We start from the raw sequence: 16032 nt of genomic DNA on the forward strand, positions 1-16032 counted from the left end.
TACCTCTTTGGGGGCAGACTGGCCTAGAATAACAAGGCCGATCTGGCCCCAAGGGGGGCAGAAACGGCCACAATAAATGATTCCCAAAGGGGAGCAGCCATTGTCTAAGGGGCCGCACCCCCAAACACTTATTTATAAAAAATAAAAAAATCCCTGGTGGCCTAGTTGGCTCACAGCAACTTTTTTATTAATTCAGTCTGCCCCCACAAGGGGGCAGACCACTACTAAAAAAAATTAGCCCCCAAGGGGAGCGACCCTTGCCCAAGGGGCCACTCCCCGACACAAAGGCACTTTCTAAATTAAAAAAAAATCCCTAGTGGCCTAGTGGCCACATAATGCCTTTTTGTTTTTTAATCTATTTATAGAGCTCCCTCCCCAAGGGGGGCAGACCCATCCACAACATTTTCACCCCCAAGGCGCGCCGACGTCATTACATGACGTGGTGGGGGGGCGGAGTGTGAAGCGGAAGGGCTTCCCCTCCCATTGCAGGTGGGGGCAGGATGATGGGCGGCCCACGGAGGGAGCGCCAGCGCTTCCCCCATGGGTGGGTACCAGGACGGCCGGGAGCCGTCATTAGCACATGCCCACTGTGTCTCAGGATGGCTCCCGGCCGTCCTGAGCACCGAATGGGTTAAAAAGCCATTGACAGGAACCACCATAATCCACCAAAACGCTTGTTGACCAACATCATGTGGAGACCCCAGATCAAGGCACAATAATGGAAAACTAAATGATAAGTGGTCTCTATATTGAGCAAATTTGTACAAAACAAACTTATTTCTGGGGTTACTAAAAGAGTGTATGTTATGAGTGTGGATGAATGTAGTCTGGAATGCGCTGCGTATTCCCTGGCTAAGGTACATTATGGAGCTGTCAAGATGACTTGTACACCAACCCTAAGCCTCTACGTCCAGTAGATATTAAGAGCATCAAAAATCTGTTCCTGACAAGACAACAGGGAAAAAGGGTGGGCCAGGAATTTGCAAAGCCTACGGTGAGAAACTACATTACACTGAGTTTGAGTTCACGCTTACAGCCATATTTGTCACTAGTCACCAATGTGCAGCATCGCATTGTGCTAACCAGATTTAGACTGAAATATTCACTGTTTACTAGCTTTTCCCAAAGGCTTTACAAAGCCTGCTGCTTTGAAGCCATGCCCATGTGACAATTTCTCTAAACAGGACACTTTACACTTCATCTTTTTCTGTGAATGTTTTGCTCCTGTTTGTAAAACATTTCGTTCGACGCATATGAGCTGCAGATCACACACGGTGCTTAGGTCCCCATCTGATGGTGGGCCCAGGTGATTACACTTTCTTGTCCTGGAAGAAAGGTGACTCCTCCTATGGATAATAGTGCGCATGGGCATCGACTCCATCTTCAGATTGTTTTTTTCCGCCATCGGGCTCGGATGTTTTTTCATGTTCCCGGTTGGGTTTGTTACCGATCGACCTTCCAACGCGCAATCCATAACCATAACCGTATAGTCGGTATTGTTTTCGATCGTTATCCCTCTTCAACGCGCATCGTTTAAAACCTCTATCTTTCGATTCTGGTTGTCCACCCGGGCCGTCGGGCCCACCTGCGCCATCGGGCCCCTGGCAGATGGAAGGGGCACATTTCAAAAAGTGCCCTCAGTGTGGACACAAATTCCGACCACACTGATCTGCACCAAGTCTGCAACCTCTGTTTGTCGCCACGACGTGAAAGTCGACACTGCTAGCCCTGCACCTCCTTCACGTCGAAGAAAACCATCAGGGATCGACAGGCTCGTAGCGCCATGGCTCAAGCTTCAGCACCTCCAGTCGACAACATAGTCTGATCAACAGGAGTTAGAAGGCACCGAGGAACAGTTGGTCATTGATTCTCAAGCCGAAGACCCCGATTCCGAAGATGGTCAGCAGGCCGATGACGAAGCAGACGATGACTACAGCATTCCACCAGGTCAATGGGTCATAAGTACAGACGACGACCCTACTGACCCCTCTCACCCCTCCATGTCGGACAAGGCTATAGTAACACCTTCACCCTTGGGCCTAGGTGGACGCCATTCTAACACTTCTCACGCCCCGCCTTCTGGCCCGGCAAAGAAGATGAAACTAAAGCCTTCAGGTGACTCGGGTCCAGTCAACCTTCCCTTCACTCCGACCATGTTCTGTTTTCGAAACAACTCCCATTGAAGAAGGTTTCGGAATCTAGCCACCCCGAACCAAAAAAATCTTCGGACCCTAAGCAACCCCTACCGAAGAAACAGTCGGAACCAAAGCAGCCAGAACCGAGAAACCTTTCGGATCTGAAGCAACCGGAACCAAAAAAAATCCGGATTCTAAACAACCAGAAACGAAAAAACACCCAGAACCTAAACAACCGGTACCGGAAACATCTTCGGAACCTAAACCTTCCGAACCAAAAAAACATTACGGTCCTCAATCAAAGAAAGGTTCCGATCAAAAGCAAAAGGAGCTAAAAACACCTCCTATAGCTACAGCAGACAAACTCTCGGACCCGAAAAAGTCCATTCCCAAAAAGGACACTGCTAAGAGCTTTATAAGCCAGACCCATTCCAAAAGACTCTTCTACAAAACCCCAAAACAAGTCAAATAATACTGCAGCCTAAAAAGAGGAAATTGGACCCTCCAGCTCAGACTTCTCCCATTAGGGACATCTCACCACCTCCATTGGTGCCTGAACTTGACATTTCTCCTATAAACTCACCATTACCCCAAAACACTCCACCACCTATAGATGAGGATGTGGACTTTGGGGACGGAGACAATGAAGAACCATTTGGAGACCCTAGGGATCCTAATTCACCATCACATGACCCCCCAGGAAGACTATGAAGAGCCAGGTGCACCTGATGTGCCCCAGGAGGACATTTATCCCTCTAGACCATCCCCTCAAGACGACACCATAGGATTTTCACAGCTACTACACAGGGCTGCTCAGTTTCATGGGGTAGATATGCACACTGACCCCGTAGATGATGACTTCCTTATGGACACAATCACACCTTTCCAAAGGTCCACAATAACACTACCAATGCTCAAGGGGGTCATCAAACATGCCCCAGAGGTCTTTAAAGACCTTGTCAGAGCCAGAGTTATCAATCCTAGGATTGAGAAAAAATATAAGCCTGCCCCTGCTGACCCAGTTTATAATAAAGGATAGCTCCCTTTAGACTCATTAGTGCTTTCTAAGGCCTTAAAGAGAGCCAACTAACAAACCTCAGGGGATGCCCCACCCCCTAATAAAGAATCTAAATGATTAGATGCCTCCGGTAAGCGGATGGCATCCCAAGCGGCTAATGTTTAAAAGATTGCCAATACACAGGCATTACTGGCAAGGTATAATGAGGCTCATTATGATGAGCTGGAGACCCTGTTGGAACATCTCCCTGATAAGTATCTTATGACTACAAAGACTTCTTCCAGGACAACAACAAGTGGAATCATCCAGGCCCACCACCAGATGGCGACCTATGAACAGTTTGTGACTCTGCAGCTCTACATGCCAAGAACAGATGCATACTGGTAAGTAGCATTTTCCTTCTTCCCTTCTCAGATCTTGTTGATTTGTTCAAGTAAGGTCTGCACTATTATTCTTACAAATGCTTTCCTCCGCCAAGATCTGTTTTGATGTGACAAGCTTCTTTATAGGAGCCCTAAGACACAGGAAGAAGATGCTCATGGCGTAGCCAGACTGAACTTCGTCTAATGGTTTCTGGGAAACGTATGTGTACATTATCTGATAGAGACTACTAGCCGCAGATTCCTTAACATAGAATTATCCCCATACGTGAGACTGGATCCGTAAAATTGTCTTTGCCACAGCATCTCTGCGCGCCGGGCGCTGTACCACGTGACTCTGCCCTGACGTCGTCGGAGACGTGACGTCAGCGAGGTCACATAAGCCCCACCCCTGCTTGCTGTTGTCAGTTTCCTTCTTTTCCGCGTGTAACGTGGATCCGGATTGTGTCCCTGACCTGTTTTCAAGCCTTCTTTTCATGCTTTTTGTGTTGAGGAACAGTGTGCGAATGCCTTTAGGCTTCAAGACGTGTACTTGTACGCGTCAGATGTCGGTGATGGACCCTCACCCTATTTGTATGTGGTGTTTTGGCGAGCACCCTGATTCTATGTACTGCGACGCTTGCCAGCATCTGATGCCGAAGTCCCGGCGGGAGCGCCGGATAAACCTACTTTCGGCCCGCTTGTCCAGATCGGTGTCGTCACCACCTCCGTCCCCTACGGAAGGGTCCAGAAACCGCAGTTTCTAACTACGGCATAGTACTTCACCGAGGCCCCAGGGGCTGCGCTCGCCCACCGGTAAGTCTTACAGCTTGTCCCCGAGGCCTGGTCCCCTTTCTGCAGAGGGCGTGGGTTCTCCTCGGGACATGCGGCCTCGTTCGTCGCCACCCTACCCGCCGTTCCCTGGCATTGGGGCGACTGGGGCCCAGATGGAGGCCTATGCTATGGCTCTGCAGGCTTTTTTGGCCCCTCCTCCTCTTCCTGAGACGTCTGCGGATCCCTTGCCATGGGCGGGAGCTTCTGCGGAGTCACCGGCGGCTTCGACCCCGGCACAGACGAGTTCGGCTTTAGGTTTTGGGGGTGTGGGGTCATGGAGGTGCGGCCTTATGGGGTTACCCTCTTCGATCCACGGCGTATCTGCCTCACTGCAAACGCCCGAGGGGGTCCCTGTGGTGTCGTAGGAGGTCGCCGGGACTCACGGTTCATCCCTGAGTCCCCTCGGTCCTCTGGGCAGGCGCCTGCCTTGCCGGAGGCTGAGCCGACGCCGTTCCGTCACCGACGGCTGTTGGCCCTGGTGGCGCCGCGGGTGGTGTCTAGGGGCCGGGGTGCCTGGCCAGGCCCCTCTCAGCCCTCTACACAGGCAGCTGCCTTGTCAGAGGTCAAGTGCCGCCTTTTCTGCACCGTTCTTTTGCCGCTCTGACCCCGCCCCATTCTCCTAGGTCACCAGTGGTGGTGGAGGTCGACTGCGCCCCGATGACCGATCCGGCACCGGTCGACGTTGTACGGCGGCGCCTGTGGCAGACTCCACGGCGCCGTGTCGCGTCAGGTCATCGACTCGTCTCCAGAGATCCCCTCTTCTCCAGAGGTTTGTCATCTTCTTGTCTCCTCTTCTCCGGAGACGGGACGTCGTGTCGTTGCTTTTTCCTTGGCGTCTTCCAGGGAGGGCTCTTTTGCCGTCCCCGCAGCCACAGCCCCCAGACCCTCTCTTCAGCAACTCGCTGTTGGTTGCGCACCAGGCTTCTCCACCTTCCTTGGAGTCCCCTCAGGCCCCCAATTCGTCCGTGGATCTTCCATCTTTCAGGGGCTGTCTGTTTCTTCCTCCAGCTGTACTCGGGGATGGGGATGTAGTTTACAGCCGTCTCCCACGGAGGAATTGCTCTCTCCCCCGCGACGCCCTACGGAGGCACGTGCAGCTTTTGTCTGTGCCATTTCCATGGCCACTGGTATTTTGCGGATGGGCGACCCCGTCAACCCATTCCCTGCGGACCATTTGTTAGAGGTTCTCCACCACGGCTCTGGTGGACGGGAGCTGCTTCTTCGGTTCAGAGCTTCGCTCCTTAATTCTCTTCTGGGGGCGTCCTGCCACGGGTGATCGGGTAAATCAGCCGCTCTTGCACCGCCACCGTCCTGCTCCTCATGACCCAGTCTACCTTTCTTTCCACCCTTCTACCCAGGACCATCTTAAGCAGACTGCTTTTCCTTCCTTGCGCTTGGTGGTGTTTCCTCCGTCATGGGAGGCCCGGTTGCTGGATTCATGGAACATCTTCGCTTCCTCTACTGCTGCTTTGCGAGCGCTTAACACGCTTTGTGTATTGGCACGGGCTACCTCCAGCTTGTGGGACTCAGTGGAGTCCCTTCTGTCTCTCGTCTCCCACGAAGGTGTCCGCGCTGATCTGCGGCACCATATGTTGGATGGCCGGGAGTTGGCTGCGTTTATTCTCCGTTCAGTCTTGGATGTTTCTGATGCTCTCGGCCGCACTATGGCAAGTTCTGAGGCTCTCCACCGCCATGCTTGGTCGCGGGATGGAGTTTTTCCAGAAAATATTAGGGAGCATCTAGTTGACTTGCCCTTTGATGGGGTTCTTTTGTTTAACACCCACGCGGACTCCGCCAGTCAATGGCTCCTTTCGGGGCTCCGTACTCCTCCCCCTCCGTAAGCTTGGCTTGTCTGTCCTCCGGTGCTTTATGTGAAGCGTTCTCCCACATTTTTTCTTGGGTCTAGTGTTTCCGTTGACCCGTCTGTGTGTTCTGTGTGGTTTGAAGTGCCTTCGGGGTCCTCAAGTTGGCCCCTCTGTACTGTTGGCTGCTGGTACAGCCCTTTGACTTTTGTGGTCTGGTTTTTTGGCTGTTGGTAAACCCGTATAGGCCCTCGGGTTGGGCCATCTGTGTATTTTTTGGCTGATTGGTAAGCCGTCTGTTGTACTGCCACAGGTCCCTTATGTTCTTGTCCTTCGCTGCTGGAGTTTTTCCCTAAGAGGTGTTCCCATGTTTTCCTTGGGACTTGTCATACCCTAAGTGGGGTACTTGTAGCTATTGTGCAGCTCTGTCCTAAGCAGGGTGTGGACACTCTTTTGAGGGTTCCTCGTCTTTCCTGGTGTCATGGTATTCCGCTGGTGCGGTATTTGTTTTGTCTTTTGCCTTAGCACGGGTTCGGTCCGGATTCTGTCACTCTCTGTATCCGCTTCATCGCTAGACCGGCTTTGGCATGCAGTCTACAGCGTCGTGTCATGGTGTTCTGCCTTCCTGTCTGGCGTTTCGGCATGGTCCTCTGTCTTGTGTACCAGGGGGGCTAGGATTCTCCTAGTTTTTCGTCTGTGTTCTGTTTGACGGCTTAGGTCCGTCCTACGTATTTCTCTTCTTTCTCTTCTGGCCGGTCTCACTTCTTTTGTGGGTTGGTTTTCGTCTCTGGAACGGTACTCCTCTGGGGGTTGTTCTTGAGTTCCTTGGCCTCTGCCTTCATCTTGCGCTTGGGTGGTTCCGGGGGCACTGCCTCATGGTATTTTCCAGCTGCAGGCTGCGCATGCCTGGTCATTGTAGTCTGCCGCTGTGGGCCTTCATGTGTACCCTTGTGCTCCTGCCACTGTTCTGCTGGAGCTTTGCGCGACTGTGTCTTTCTTCTCACGCTTGCAATTCTTGGCTGTGGTACGTTCCTGCCTTGTTAGCTGCCTAAGGCTGATGCCTGTTCGGCTGCCCTCCCTCCCCCTTCACTGTGGATGCGTTTTCCTGCGGCGGGTTCTGCCTCCGTTTCTGCCTCTTCGTCTTGGAGTTTGGGGTGGTCCTTTTCTTCCTTGGTGCTGTCTGTCCCTCTGGGGGTTTCTGGCAGATGTCCCTTGTACCTTGGATAGGCTTGGGGTATCCTGGTCTTCCCTTCGCCTTGTTCTTGCTTATTTCTGCTTGGTGGTGGCTGGGCCGCCCTTCCTGTCCCCGTGACACATCCCCTATTGGCACCCTGTGTTTCTTCCAAGCTGCAGAGGTTTTCTCACAGGCCCCTCCTTCCCTCTGGGTATGGCCAGGGTATCTATTCTACATTAAGGAATCTGCGGCTAGTAGTCTCTATCAGATGTACAAGTTACTTACCTCCGGTAACGATGTATCTGGTAGAGACGATTCTAGCTGCTGATTCCTTCACGACCTGCCCTTCCTGTTCTGCGAGGACCTTCAGCTTGGTTCCGAAATGCTTAGTTCTGCTTAATTGTTCCACCCTTTCTTTGCTGGTACTTGGACGGTTGGTTCATGTGTTCTTCTGCATCCCTACACCCTGGATCTGAAAGAGACACGTTAGTGATAGATTCCTTACCTTAGAATATCCCCAGGCGTCAGACTGGATCCGGAAATTTTTGCGTAGCAGTACCCTTGCGCGTCGGTAGGCGTCGTCTGCGGCTCCGCGTCCGTCGTCGGCGTCGTGGGCGCCGTGATGACGTCGTCGGAGTACTTAGACGCCGCCTCCGCGTGCTGACGTCAGTTCTTCTTTTTTCCGCGCCAGCCAGATCCGGAAAAAGTGGTACCTTAGTCTTTTTTGACTAAACTTTTTTGATCTCTTTTGATCATTCTTTTTCGAGTCTTCGACTCCGAAACTGTGCCGGTAGGGATGCCAGGTTTTAAACCCTGTGAGGACTGCGACCGACTGATGTCGGTCACCGACCCTCACCATCGGTGTCTCCACTGTCTCGGCGTCGACCACGACGACAAGACCTGTTCAGACTGCCGGGCCCTGACTTCGAAAGCTAGGCGGGAGCGGTCCCGCAAGCGACTCGAGCTCGGCAGTCGGCCCTGCACCAGGAGAGGTCCCGGTCCGGACGGAGGTCGAGGGACCGGTCGCAGGAGCGGAGCCATCGGAGCTCCGGGAGTCGACATCACCCCTCCGGGTCGAAGTCGTCAGGTGAGCATAAGAAGTCGAAGAGATGTCATCGCTCTTCCGACTCCCCCCGATGCTCGCACAACGCGGCCGGGGGTTCTGGTGGCACCGCCCCCGCGGCTCCATCGGAGTCGCAGGCGTCGCGTCCGGCCCCATACCCTCCGGTACCTAGGCCGCGCGCGATGCAGGAGGAGATCGAGCGGTTCCTCATGGCCATGAGGTCCCTCTCTTCTCCGACGGGCTCCGCGGCACCTTCGGGCCAAGCGGACCCGTCTGGGGGCCCTAGCGGGTCGGGTGCTTCGGCTCCGACGCCGCCGGGTGCTTCGGCTCCGGCGCCGTCGGCGACTTCGGTCCCGGCGCCGCAGGCCCCCACTGGATCCGGTTCCGGATCCGGGTCGTCGCCAGTGGACCTCACGACCTCCCTGGCGCGACCCCTCAGGTGTCACCCCCGGCACCGTCTTTGGGCGGCGCCGTCCCCGAGGCCTCCCTCGATCCGGCTTTGGCACCCGAACGGCGCCGCTTCAGACGCCGTTCGGAGAGTTTAACTTTCATGAGCCGGCCCCATCATTTGACACCCCTGAGTACCAGGAGATGGGTGATGAGGAGGATTGGGAGGGGTCTGAGGACCCTCTGACACGGAAGTGTCAGTCCCAGGAGGACTGGACAGGTGGACTTGGGGATGCCAGTGGTCTGGACACATCACCAGACACTGGCTTTGTCTCCCCCCTACCATGGCTACGGAGGAGGGGGCTACCTACAGTGTGGTGCTGACGCGGGCGGCCAGGGCCTTGGGCCTTGAACTCCCCGTCGCGGCCGTGAGGATTAACCTCCTCACTGAGGTCCTTAAACCGCAGTCAAGCTCGGCTTAGCCTCTGCTGCCGTTTAATGAGGCCTTGACTGATGTTCTTTTGGGCATTTGGTTCAGGCCCGCTGCAGGGTCGCCTGTAGATAGGAACGTGGCCAGACGCCACCGCCCGGCCCTGGGCGACCCTTGTTTCCTGTCCACCCATCCCACCCCTGAGAGCCTGGTGATCCAGGCCTCCAATTCCCAGACCGCATTCCTGTCGGCTCCGCCTGACAGGGAATCCAAGAGGTACGAGCAATACGGCAAGAAGGTATTCTCATCCCTGAGTCTGGGACTGCGGTCTTCCAACACCGCGTGCCTCTTGGGCCGTTACACCCACTTTCTGTGGGACACGGTCGCGGACGTGCTGCCAGAATGCCTGTTGGAGGTACGGGCTAAACTCGGCCAAGCCCTTGTGGAAGGCCGAGATGCGGCACGTTACTCTATCCGGTGTGGATTGGACACCACCGACTCTCTGGGCAGAGCGATGGCAACGACGGTTCGTCGCCACGCCTGGTTGAGGTCCGCCAACTTTTCGGCCACAGGTTTGGCGCTAATGTCTGCCTTTCTCAACAAAATTTAGGGTCCTTTCCCCCTGCCAGGTGACCCAAGGAAGCTTTAACAGCAAACAGCAAGTGTTAGGAAAATGCATTATTCTTACCTGTACCTCACCCTGGTCTTACCCGGCTGTTTAGCCCACCACCCCCACTTCGGTTTTAAAACCACACCAGCCATGCAACCAGCATGGCCACGTTACTCTGCCGGTTTTAGGTCGTTCACACACCTTAGTAGCCGGCATTACGTTGTGTTTCTAAAGTTATCATGCTAATTGACTCTACCTTGTAAGTCTGTCTGTGTCATCCATGTTATGTGTATGGTAAAGCAGAGGGAATCCCCCTCTAGCACGTAACGCACCTTAGCGAGTGCAACACTTTTATAAACAACACAATCACTAAATATTTTTATTTATTTGCACATTCACATACTCATTGGTCCTGAGGAAAGCCAGTTGTAAATAAAAGGCCTGGCTGAAACATGTAGACCACACAGGACGAAGGAGGCCATAATTTACTCCAACGCGTCCGTTTGCCTTTTTAGTTGCTAACAGGGGCCCAGTGATTAAAGTTTAGCCAACCACCCTCGGGTACTGGGACCCACTGTATAGCTTTTAAATATCACTTTCACACTCACCAACACTGCACACTCAGCAAGTATACCAGCTCCTCAGTAATCTGGAGTCGAAGCACACCCGGGACACATTTGGTGTCACTGTGGTGGGCCCGATGATGAAGCATGCCACCAACTAGGTTGGTGGGTGAGGGCTTCATGACCAAACCAAATGGTTTGCCTACATACGTACCTCTTGAGTCTTCTTCTTTTTTCACAACATAGCTAGTCCTTCTTGATAATTTACATGGTTTTTAACATGGCTCAGCGCTTCTGGCGCGGAAAAGCTGTGTCTAAGAACTGACGTCAGCACGCGGAGGCAGCATCTAAGTACTCCGACGACGTCATCACGGCGCGACGATGCCGACGACGGACGTGGAGCCGCAGACGACGCCTACCGACGCGCAAGGGTACTGCTACGCAAAAAATTCCGGATCCAGTCTGACGCCTGGGGATATTCTAAGGTAAGGAGTCTATCACTAACTAATGTCTCTCACAGATATATCGTTACACAAGTAGTAACTTGTGCTTTTGTCAGTGTGTGGGCCTAATTTTACTCTTCTTCCCTTTTAATTGCTTGGAGTTTCTGCCTCCTCTGCTGTACCTCAGCCTTTAGCTCCTTCCAGGGGATACGTCCCTCCTTGATGGTGTCACCTTGGTGTGATTTGCCGTTACTCATCTGTTCCGGACTTGTCGCCCTTCACTGTTGTGGATTGTGATAGTAGGCTCTCTTTCGTCTGCTATGACGTTTTTCACATATTTTTCTGCCTCCAGGGAGGATGTCGCCTTAGTTTCGCAGGGTTGATCCTCAGACCGGTGCTCTGCTCTTTCCCTGCTATTGCTTTCAGTACCTTAGTGCCTGCCACTTTTCTATCTGGTGCTGTTCCTCTCCTTTCATTCCTCCCTTTTCTATTTTCACTTTTTCGCACACTGTTCCCATACTCTCCACATTTTTGTTTGTGATGACTCCGCGTTGTGGCGCGGAAGAGTTCTCCGAAGAAAACTGAAGTTAGCGTGCCGGGATTGGGCTTATGTGACCTCGCTAACGTCACACCCGCGGATGACGTCAGGGTGGAGTCACGTGGTACCGTCCCTGGCGCGCAGAGATGCTGTGGCAAAGAAAAATTTCCGGATCCAGTCTCACGCCTGGGGATAATTGTACGTTAAGGAATCTGCGGCTAGAATTGTCTCTACCAGATACATCGTTACTGAAGGTAAGTAACTTGTACATTAGTGCTTGGCATGGCTTGATTATGTGGTCTGTTTACTTTGTCAAAACTCTATCACTTTCAAACTTTATATGTCGAATTTTAAATTTTAAGTTGCAATTTGAACTTGTTTTTATGCAATATTTCTTATTCTTAATTGTTGACACATTTAGCCTTAGAAAACTTACTTGGATTTTATGGATTCTTTATGTATGTATGGTAATCTTTTTAGCCATTGTGTGTATAAATGTTTTTATTTGTGTGCTTTTATGGCCATATAAAGAAACTTTGACTGACTGACTGACTGTCTGGAATGAGTGATAATGAGTCAAGTGGGTTGATGAATTTTTATATTCATATTGATTTACTGTTTTGTATTGCATTGTCAGATTGACTAATAATTCAATGTTGGCTGTGCGTTATGAATCATACAAATACAAGCATGTATAAATAATTAAAGATTTGTGGTTGTAAATTAAAAAATGAAAAAAAATCTTTTTTTAATGAAAAGAATTGTGATATTTTATAAAAAATGTAAAATCAAAACTAATTGAGCTGGTATATATATTTCTTGTTTGGTGTCTTATTAAGAGTAGCCCATTACTTTTAAATCTGATAGACCTGCTAACAAGAGTTGCCAGGACATCAGAATTATTTGTTTAGTGGGAACACCTTTGCTGCAAACAAAGTCTATGACTGGACTATCGACTTGAACCTTTACAATACTTTTCTCCCTTCCCATTGAAATCCCATAATGAACACTCTATTTTACCCTGGCAATATCTTCCCAATCTGTCAGTCCTAATGACTGAAAAAAAATGTTATTTAGAACAAATGCTGGATCTAGAGCTTTTAGGTCTCATCCTCCACTTTCAACTGTTCAGTCAACATGTTGATATGCTTTGGGGCTCTTCATTTCTGTACATCAATCTTTGCACTTCAGTTTAATATTATTGGTTTTACTATTGTTTAAAGGGTATGCCTTCATCTGTTTGTGGGTAAATAATGGTTTTCATTTACATTTCCTTTATATGTTACTTCAGCAGATGGAAGCATGTGCTCAATAATCCATACTCTACATCTAGCACAAAATACACAAGACTTGGAAATTAAAACACACTACTCACCAGTATAAAATAATGGCCCCTTTACTATACTGTGGGGAGCTAAAAAAACAAATATCTGTGAGAATTGGTCCTACTTAATTCAATCCGCTTTTAAGGATCCCGTGTCTATTATCGTCTCTTGAGCTAAAATCTAATGGTCGAGCGATAAGTGTGGAAACACTTTTATGTTCCATAATTTAAATCTTCTTGGATGCTACAGTGTACATTTTCAGACTAAAGATTGAAATAGGCATGCTGTTGTAACAAAGTAAAGGAAGGACTTCTGTTATACATTTTCTTCTTATCCTGACTTTCTTATTCTCCATTGAATTATATCAATGTCATACTGCTGACCATTTTTATTTAGAATGATGTTTCCCACTGACATAAATTGTTCTTAGAATTTAAAAGGATGTTTGTATAAAGATAATGTGTGTAGTACATGTTAGTTTAATGAGGGATGCTACAGATAATTCAATATTATCTGGCAAGATACATAAGTTTGTTTTAAAAGCATTATAATTCTGATGAATAGATTCTTTCTATATTTAGGTGTGCTTCTGCATTTTGAAGATCCTGCATTGCAGCTGAGAGATCTGTATTTTGTAGACCCACAGTGGCTCTGTAAAATCATGGCACAGGTTTGTATCACATTATTTGCTGATGTACTTTGTGTTACTTTTGTTTCATTGTATCCATAGTAAATTGATGTTTTACTGCCACTCTAAATAAAGTGTATTAATGTTTTCCAAATATTAGCAAATATGTTTTTACATATTTGCACTGCCTGGATTTTATTCTGCTGCTGTTGTAATTGCTCTAGAAAAATAAGCTATTCTCCATCCTGAGATCTTCACTAATGCCCTTAAACATTACAGTTTGCCACCCATATCCGGGGTCTTGGAACCTATGTTCAGTAGGAAGAACTAAGTGACTGATCTATATTTTGGCAGACAGATTGTACTCCATCAAGGAGAAGGAGTAAATTACTCTGTCGCTCTGATGGATTACCCTCTTGCCAAAAGTAGAGATGTCATTCAGCCCGATGGGCATTTCTACCATTTATATGAACCACCTTCATGATGTTCCTGTGTATGCATTACAAATTTACCATACAACTCAGCCAAACATGGCAGAGCAATACAGTGAAGTTTCAAAAACAAAGTTATTTTCAAATTTTGAAAATAAAAGTAGCTATGCCCCCATTGCCATGTGAGTTACCCTAGTGGTAAGGGATAGTAAAAAACTAAAAATGCACCTTCTTACCATCCGAGTCAGCTCACATGGTGAGTAAGGCATTTTTCGTTTTTTACTGCACTTACCGCCAGGGTTTTTTGTTACGCTGACAGACAGTAAAAAAGGCTATATGACCACCCATCTTAATTAGGCAGGCTGACATATAGCCAATTCTTTGACGGCCCTTACTCTGTTGGGCCATTTGTGAAGTATTGCCACAGTGGACACGGAGAAGTCCCCAAGGTTGCCAAATTATGTTTGTGATGAGCATACTCCATCTCTGTTTACACAAAGTATGCTTACACCATTATATCTCTCAAGCCATAAACAAATATTGCCTTCTTAGATTCAGTATTTCTTTATATTGCTTTTATGTTCTTAAAAGAAACTAATCATATTAAAAATACAGTAGAAAAGTCAGTGTGTTCAAAAACTATATAGAAATTCTCCAGTCATTGAATTTCTTATGATTTCAAAGCAGACACATATAAACAAAGTGTTGTCTGTTAGACCTATCATCCTTAGGGTCATCTTCCCCCTCAAACATTTTGCCTGCTGACCTCCTCTTTTTGCTGATTCTTTTTGTTGGCCTTAGGACTCTAAGCACTTTATCACTGCTTACCAGTGCTGACTAGTGCTAAATTGCACTTGCTTCTCCCCTAAACATGGTAATATTGGTGTATACAATTGACGTATTGAATTTACTAATAAGTCCCTTGTAAAGTGGTATACCATATACCTAGGGCTTGTAAATTAAATGCATCTAGTGGGCCTGCAGCACTAATTCTGCCACCCACACAAGTAGCCCTTTAAACATGTCTCAGGCCTGTCACTGCAGAGCCTGTGTGTGCAGATTACTGCCACTTTGACTTGGCAGTTAAAACTCTTTGCCAAGCCTTATACTCCCCTTTTATTACACATTAGTCACCTCTAAGATAGGCTGTAGATAGCTGATAAGGCAGGATGCTGTGTAAGTAAAATGTAGGACATGTACTTTTAAGTTTTGCATGTCCTGGTAGTGAAAAACACCTACATTTGTTTTTCATTTCTGTGAGACCTACTCTTCTTATGTGTTAACATTGGGAATTCCTTAATACTCTATCTGAAAGAAACAGGTTAGTGTTTGATTCCTTACCTTAGAATATCCCCAGGCGTCCGACTGGATCCGGAAAGTTTTCGTCAGCAGTACCCCTGCCCTTCGGTAGTCGTCGTCTGCGGCTCCGGGTCCGCCGTAGGCGTCGTGATCCCCGGGATGACGTCATCGGAGTACTTAGACGCCGCCCTCGCGCGCTGACGTCAGTTCTTCTTTTTTCCACACCAGCAAGCACAGATCCGGAAAGAGCAGTACTCTACTTATTTTTTTAGTAACTTTTTGATCTCTTTTGATCACTTTCGAGTCGACCTTGGACTCGTGGTGCCGCTAGGGATGCCTGGTTTAAACCTTGCGAGGCCTGTCACCGCCTGATGTCGGTGGCCGACCCCCACCGTCGGTGCCTTTATTGCCTCGGGCCGACCATGATGATAAGTCGTGCCCCGACTGCCGGGCCTTGACCTCGAAGGCTAGACAGGAGCGGTCCAGTAAGCTGCTCAGGCTCCGGAGGTCGGCTCCGCGCCACTCGAGGTCCCGGTCGAGGAGACAGTCGAGGGACTGGTCGTGGAGCCGCAGTCATCGCAGCTCGACGAGTCACCACCACTTGTCGGGCTCCAAGTCCTCAGGTAAGTCGAGGCATTAGAAAAAGAAGTTGAAGAGGCGTCATTGCTTTCCGACTCCCCCGCGATGCTAGTGCGATGCGGCCGGGGGTTCGGGCGACACCGCCCACACGGCTCCGTCGGAGCCGCAGGCGCTGTGTCCAGCTCCATACCCGCCGGTCTCTGGGCTTCAAGCGACGCTGGAGGATATAAGTGCCTTCCTCACGGCCAATGGGTCGCACTTCCCTCCATCGGAACCTGCTGAGGCGCATTCGGGCCCCGCGGGTCTGACTGGGAGCCCAAGCGGGCCGGCGGCTCCGGCCCCGGCGCCGTCGTCGACTCCGGTCACAACGCTGCAGGGCCCCGCAGGATCCAGGCCTGGATCCGGGTCGTCGCC

General features: G+C 49.9%; 1 protein-coding gene across 2 annotated transcripts in view; it reads left to right on the plus strand.

Moving 5' to 3' along the window:
- Positions 1–16032, plus strand: part of LRRK2 (leucine rich repeat kinase 2) — a 2266429-nt gene that overhangs the window by 1181831 nt on the left and 1068566 nt on the right. For both annotated transcript variants that reach the window (XM_078680082.1, XM_078680090.1), the window contains one exon: positions 13263–13351. In XM_078680082.1, the coding sequence (XP_078536208.1) occupies positions 13263–13351 (89 nt within the window). The remainder of the gene's footprint in view (positions 1–13262; positions 13352–16032) is intronic.

The sequence above is a fragment of the Lissotriton helveticus genome, chromosome 1_1 (genome assembly GCF_964261635.1).
Source record: "Lissotriton helveticus chromosome 1_1, aLisHel1.1, whole genome shotgun sequence".
Lineage (NCBI taxonomy): Eukaryota > Metazoa > Chordata > Amphibia > Caudata > Salamandridae > Lissotriton > Lissotriton helveticus.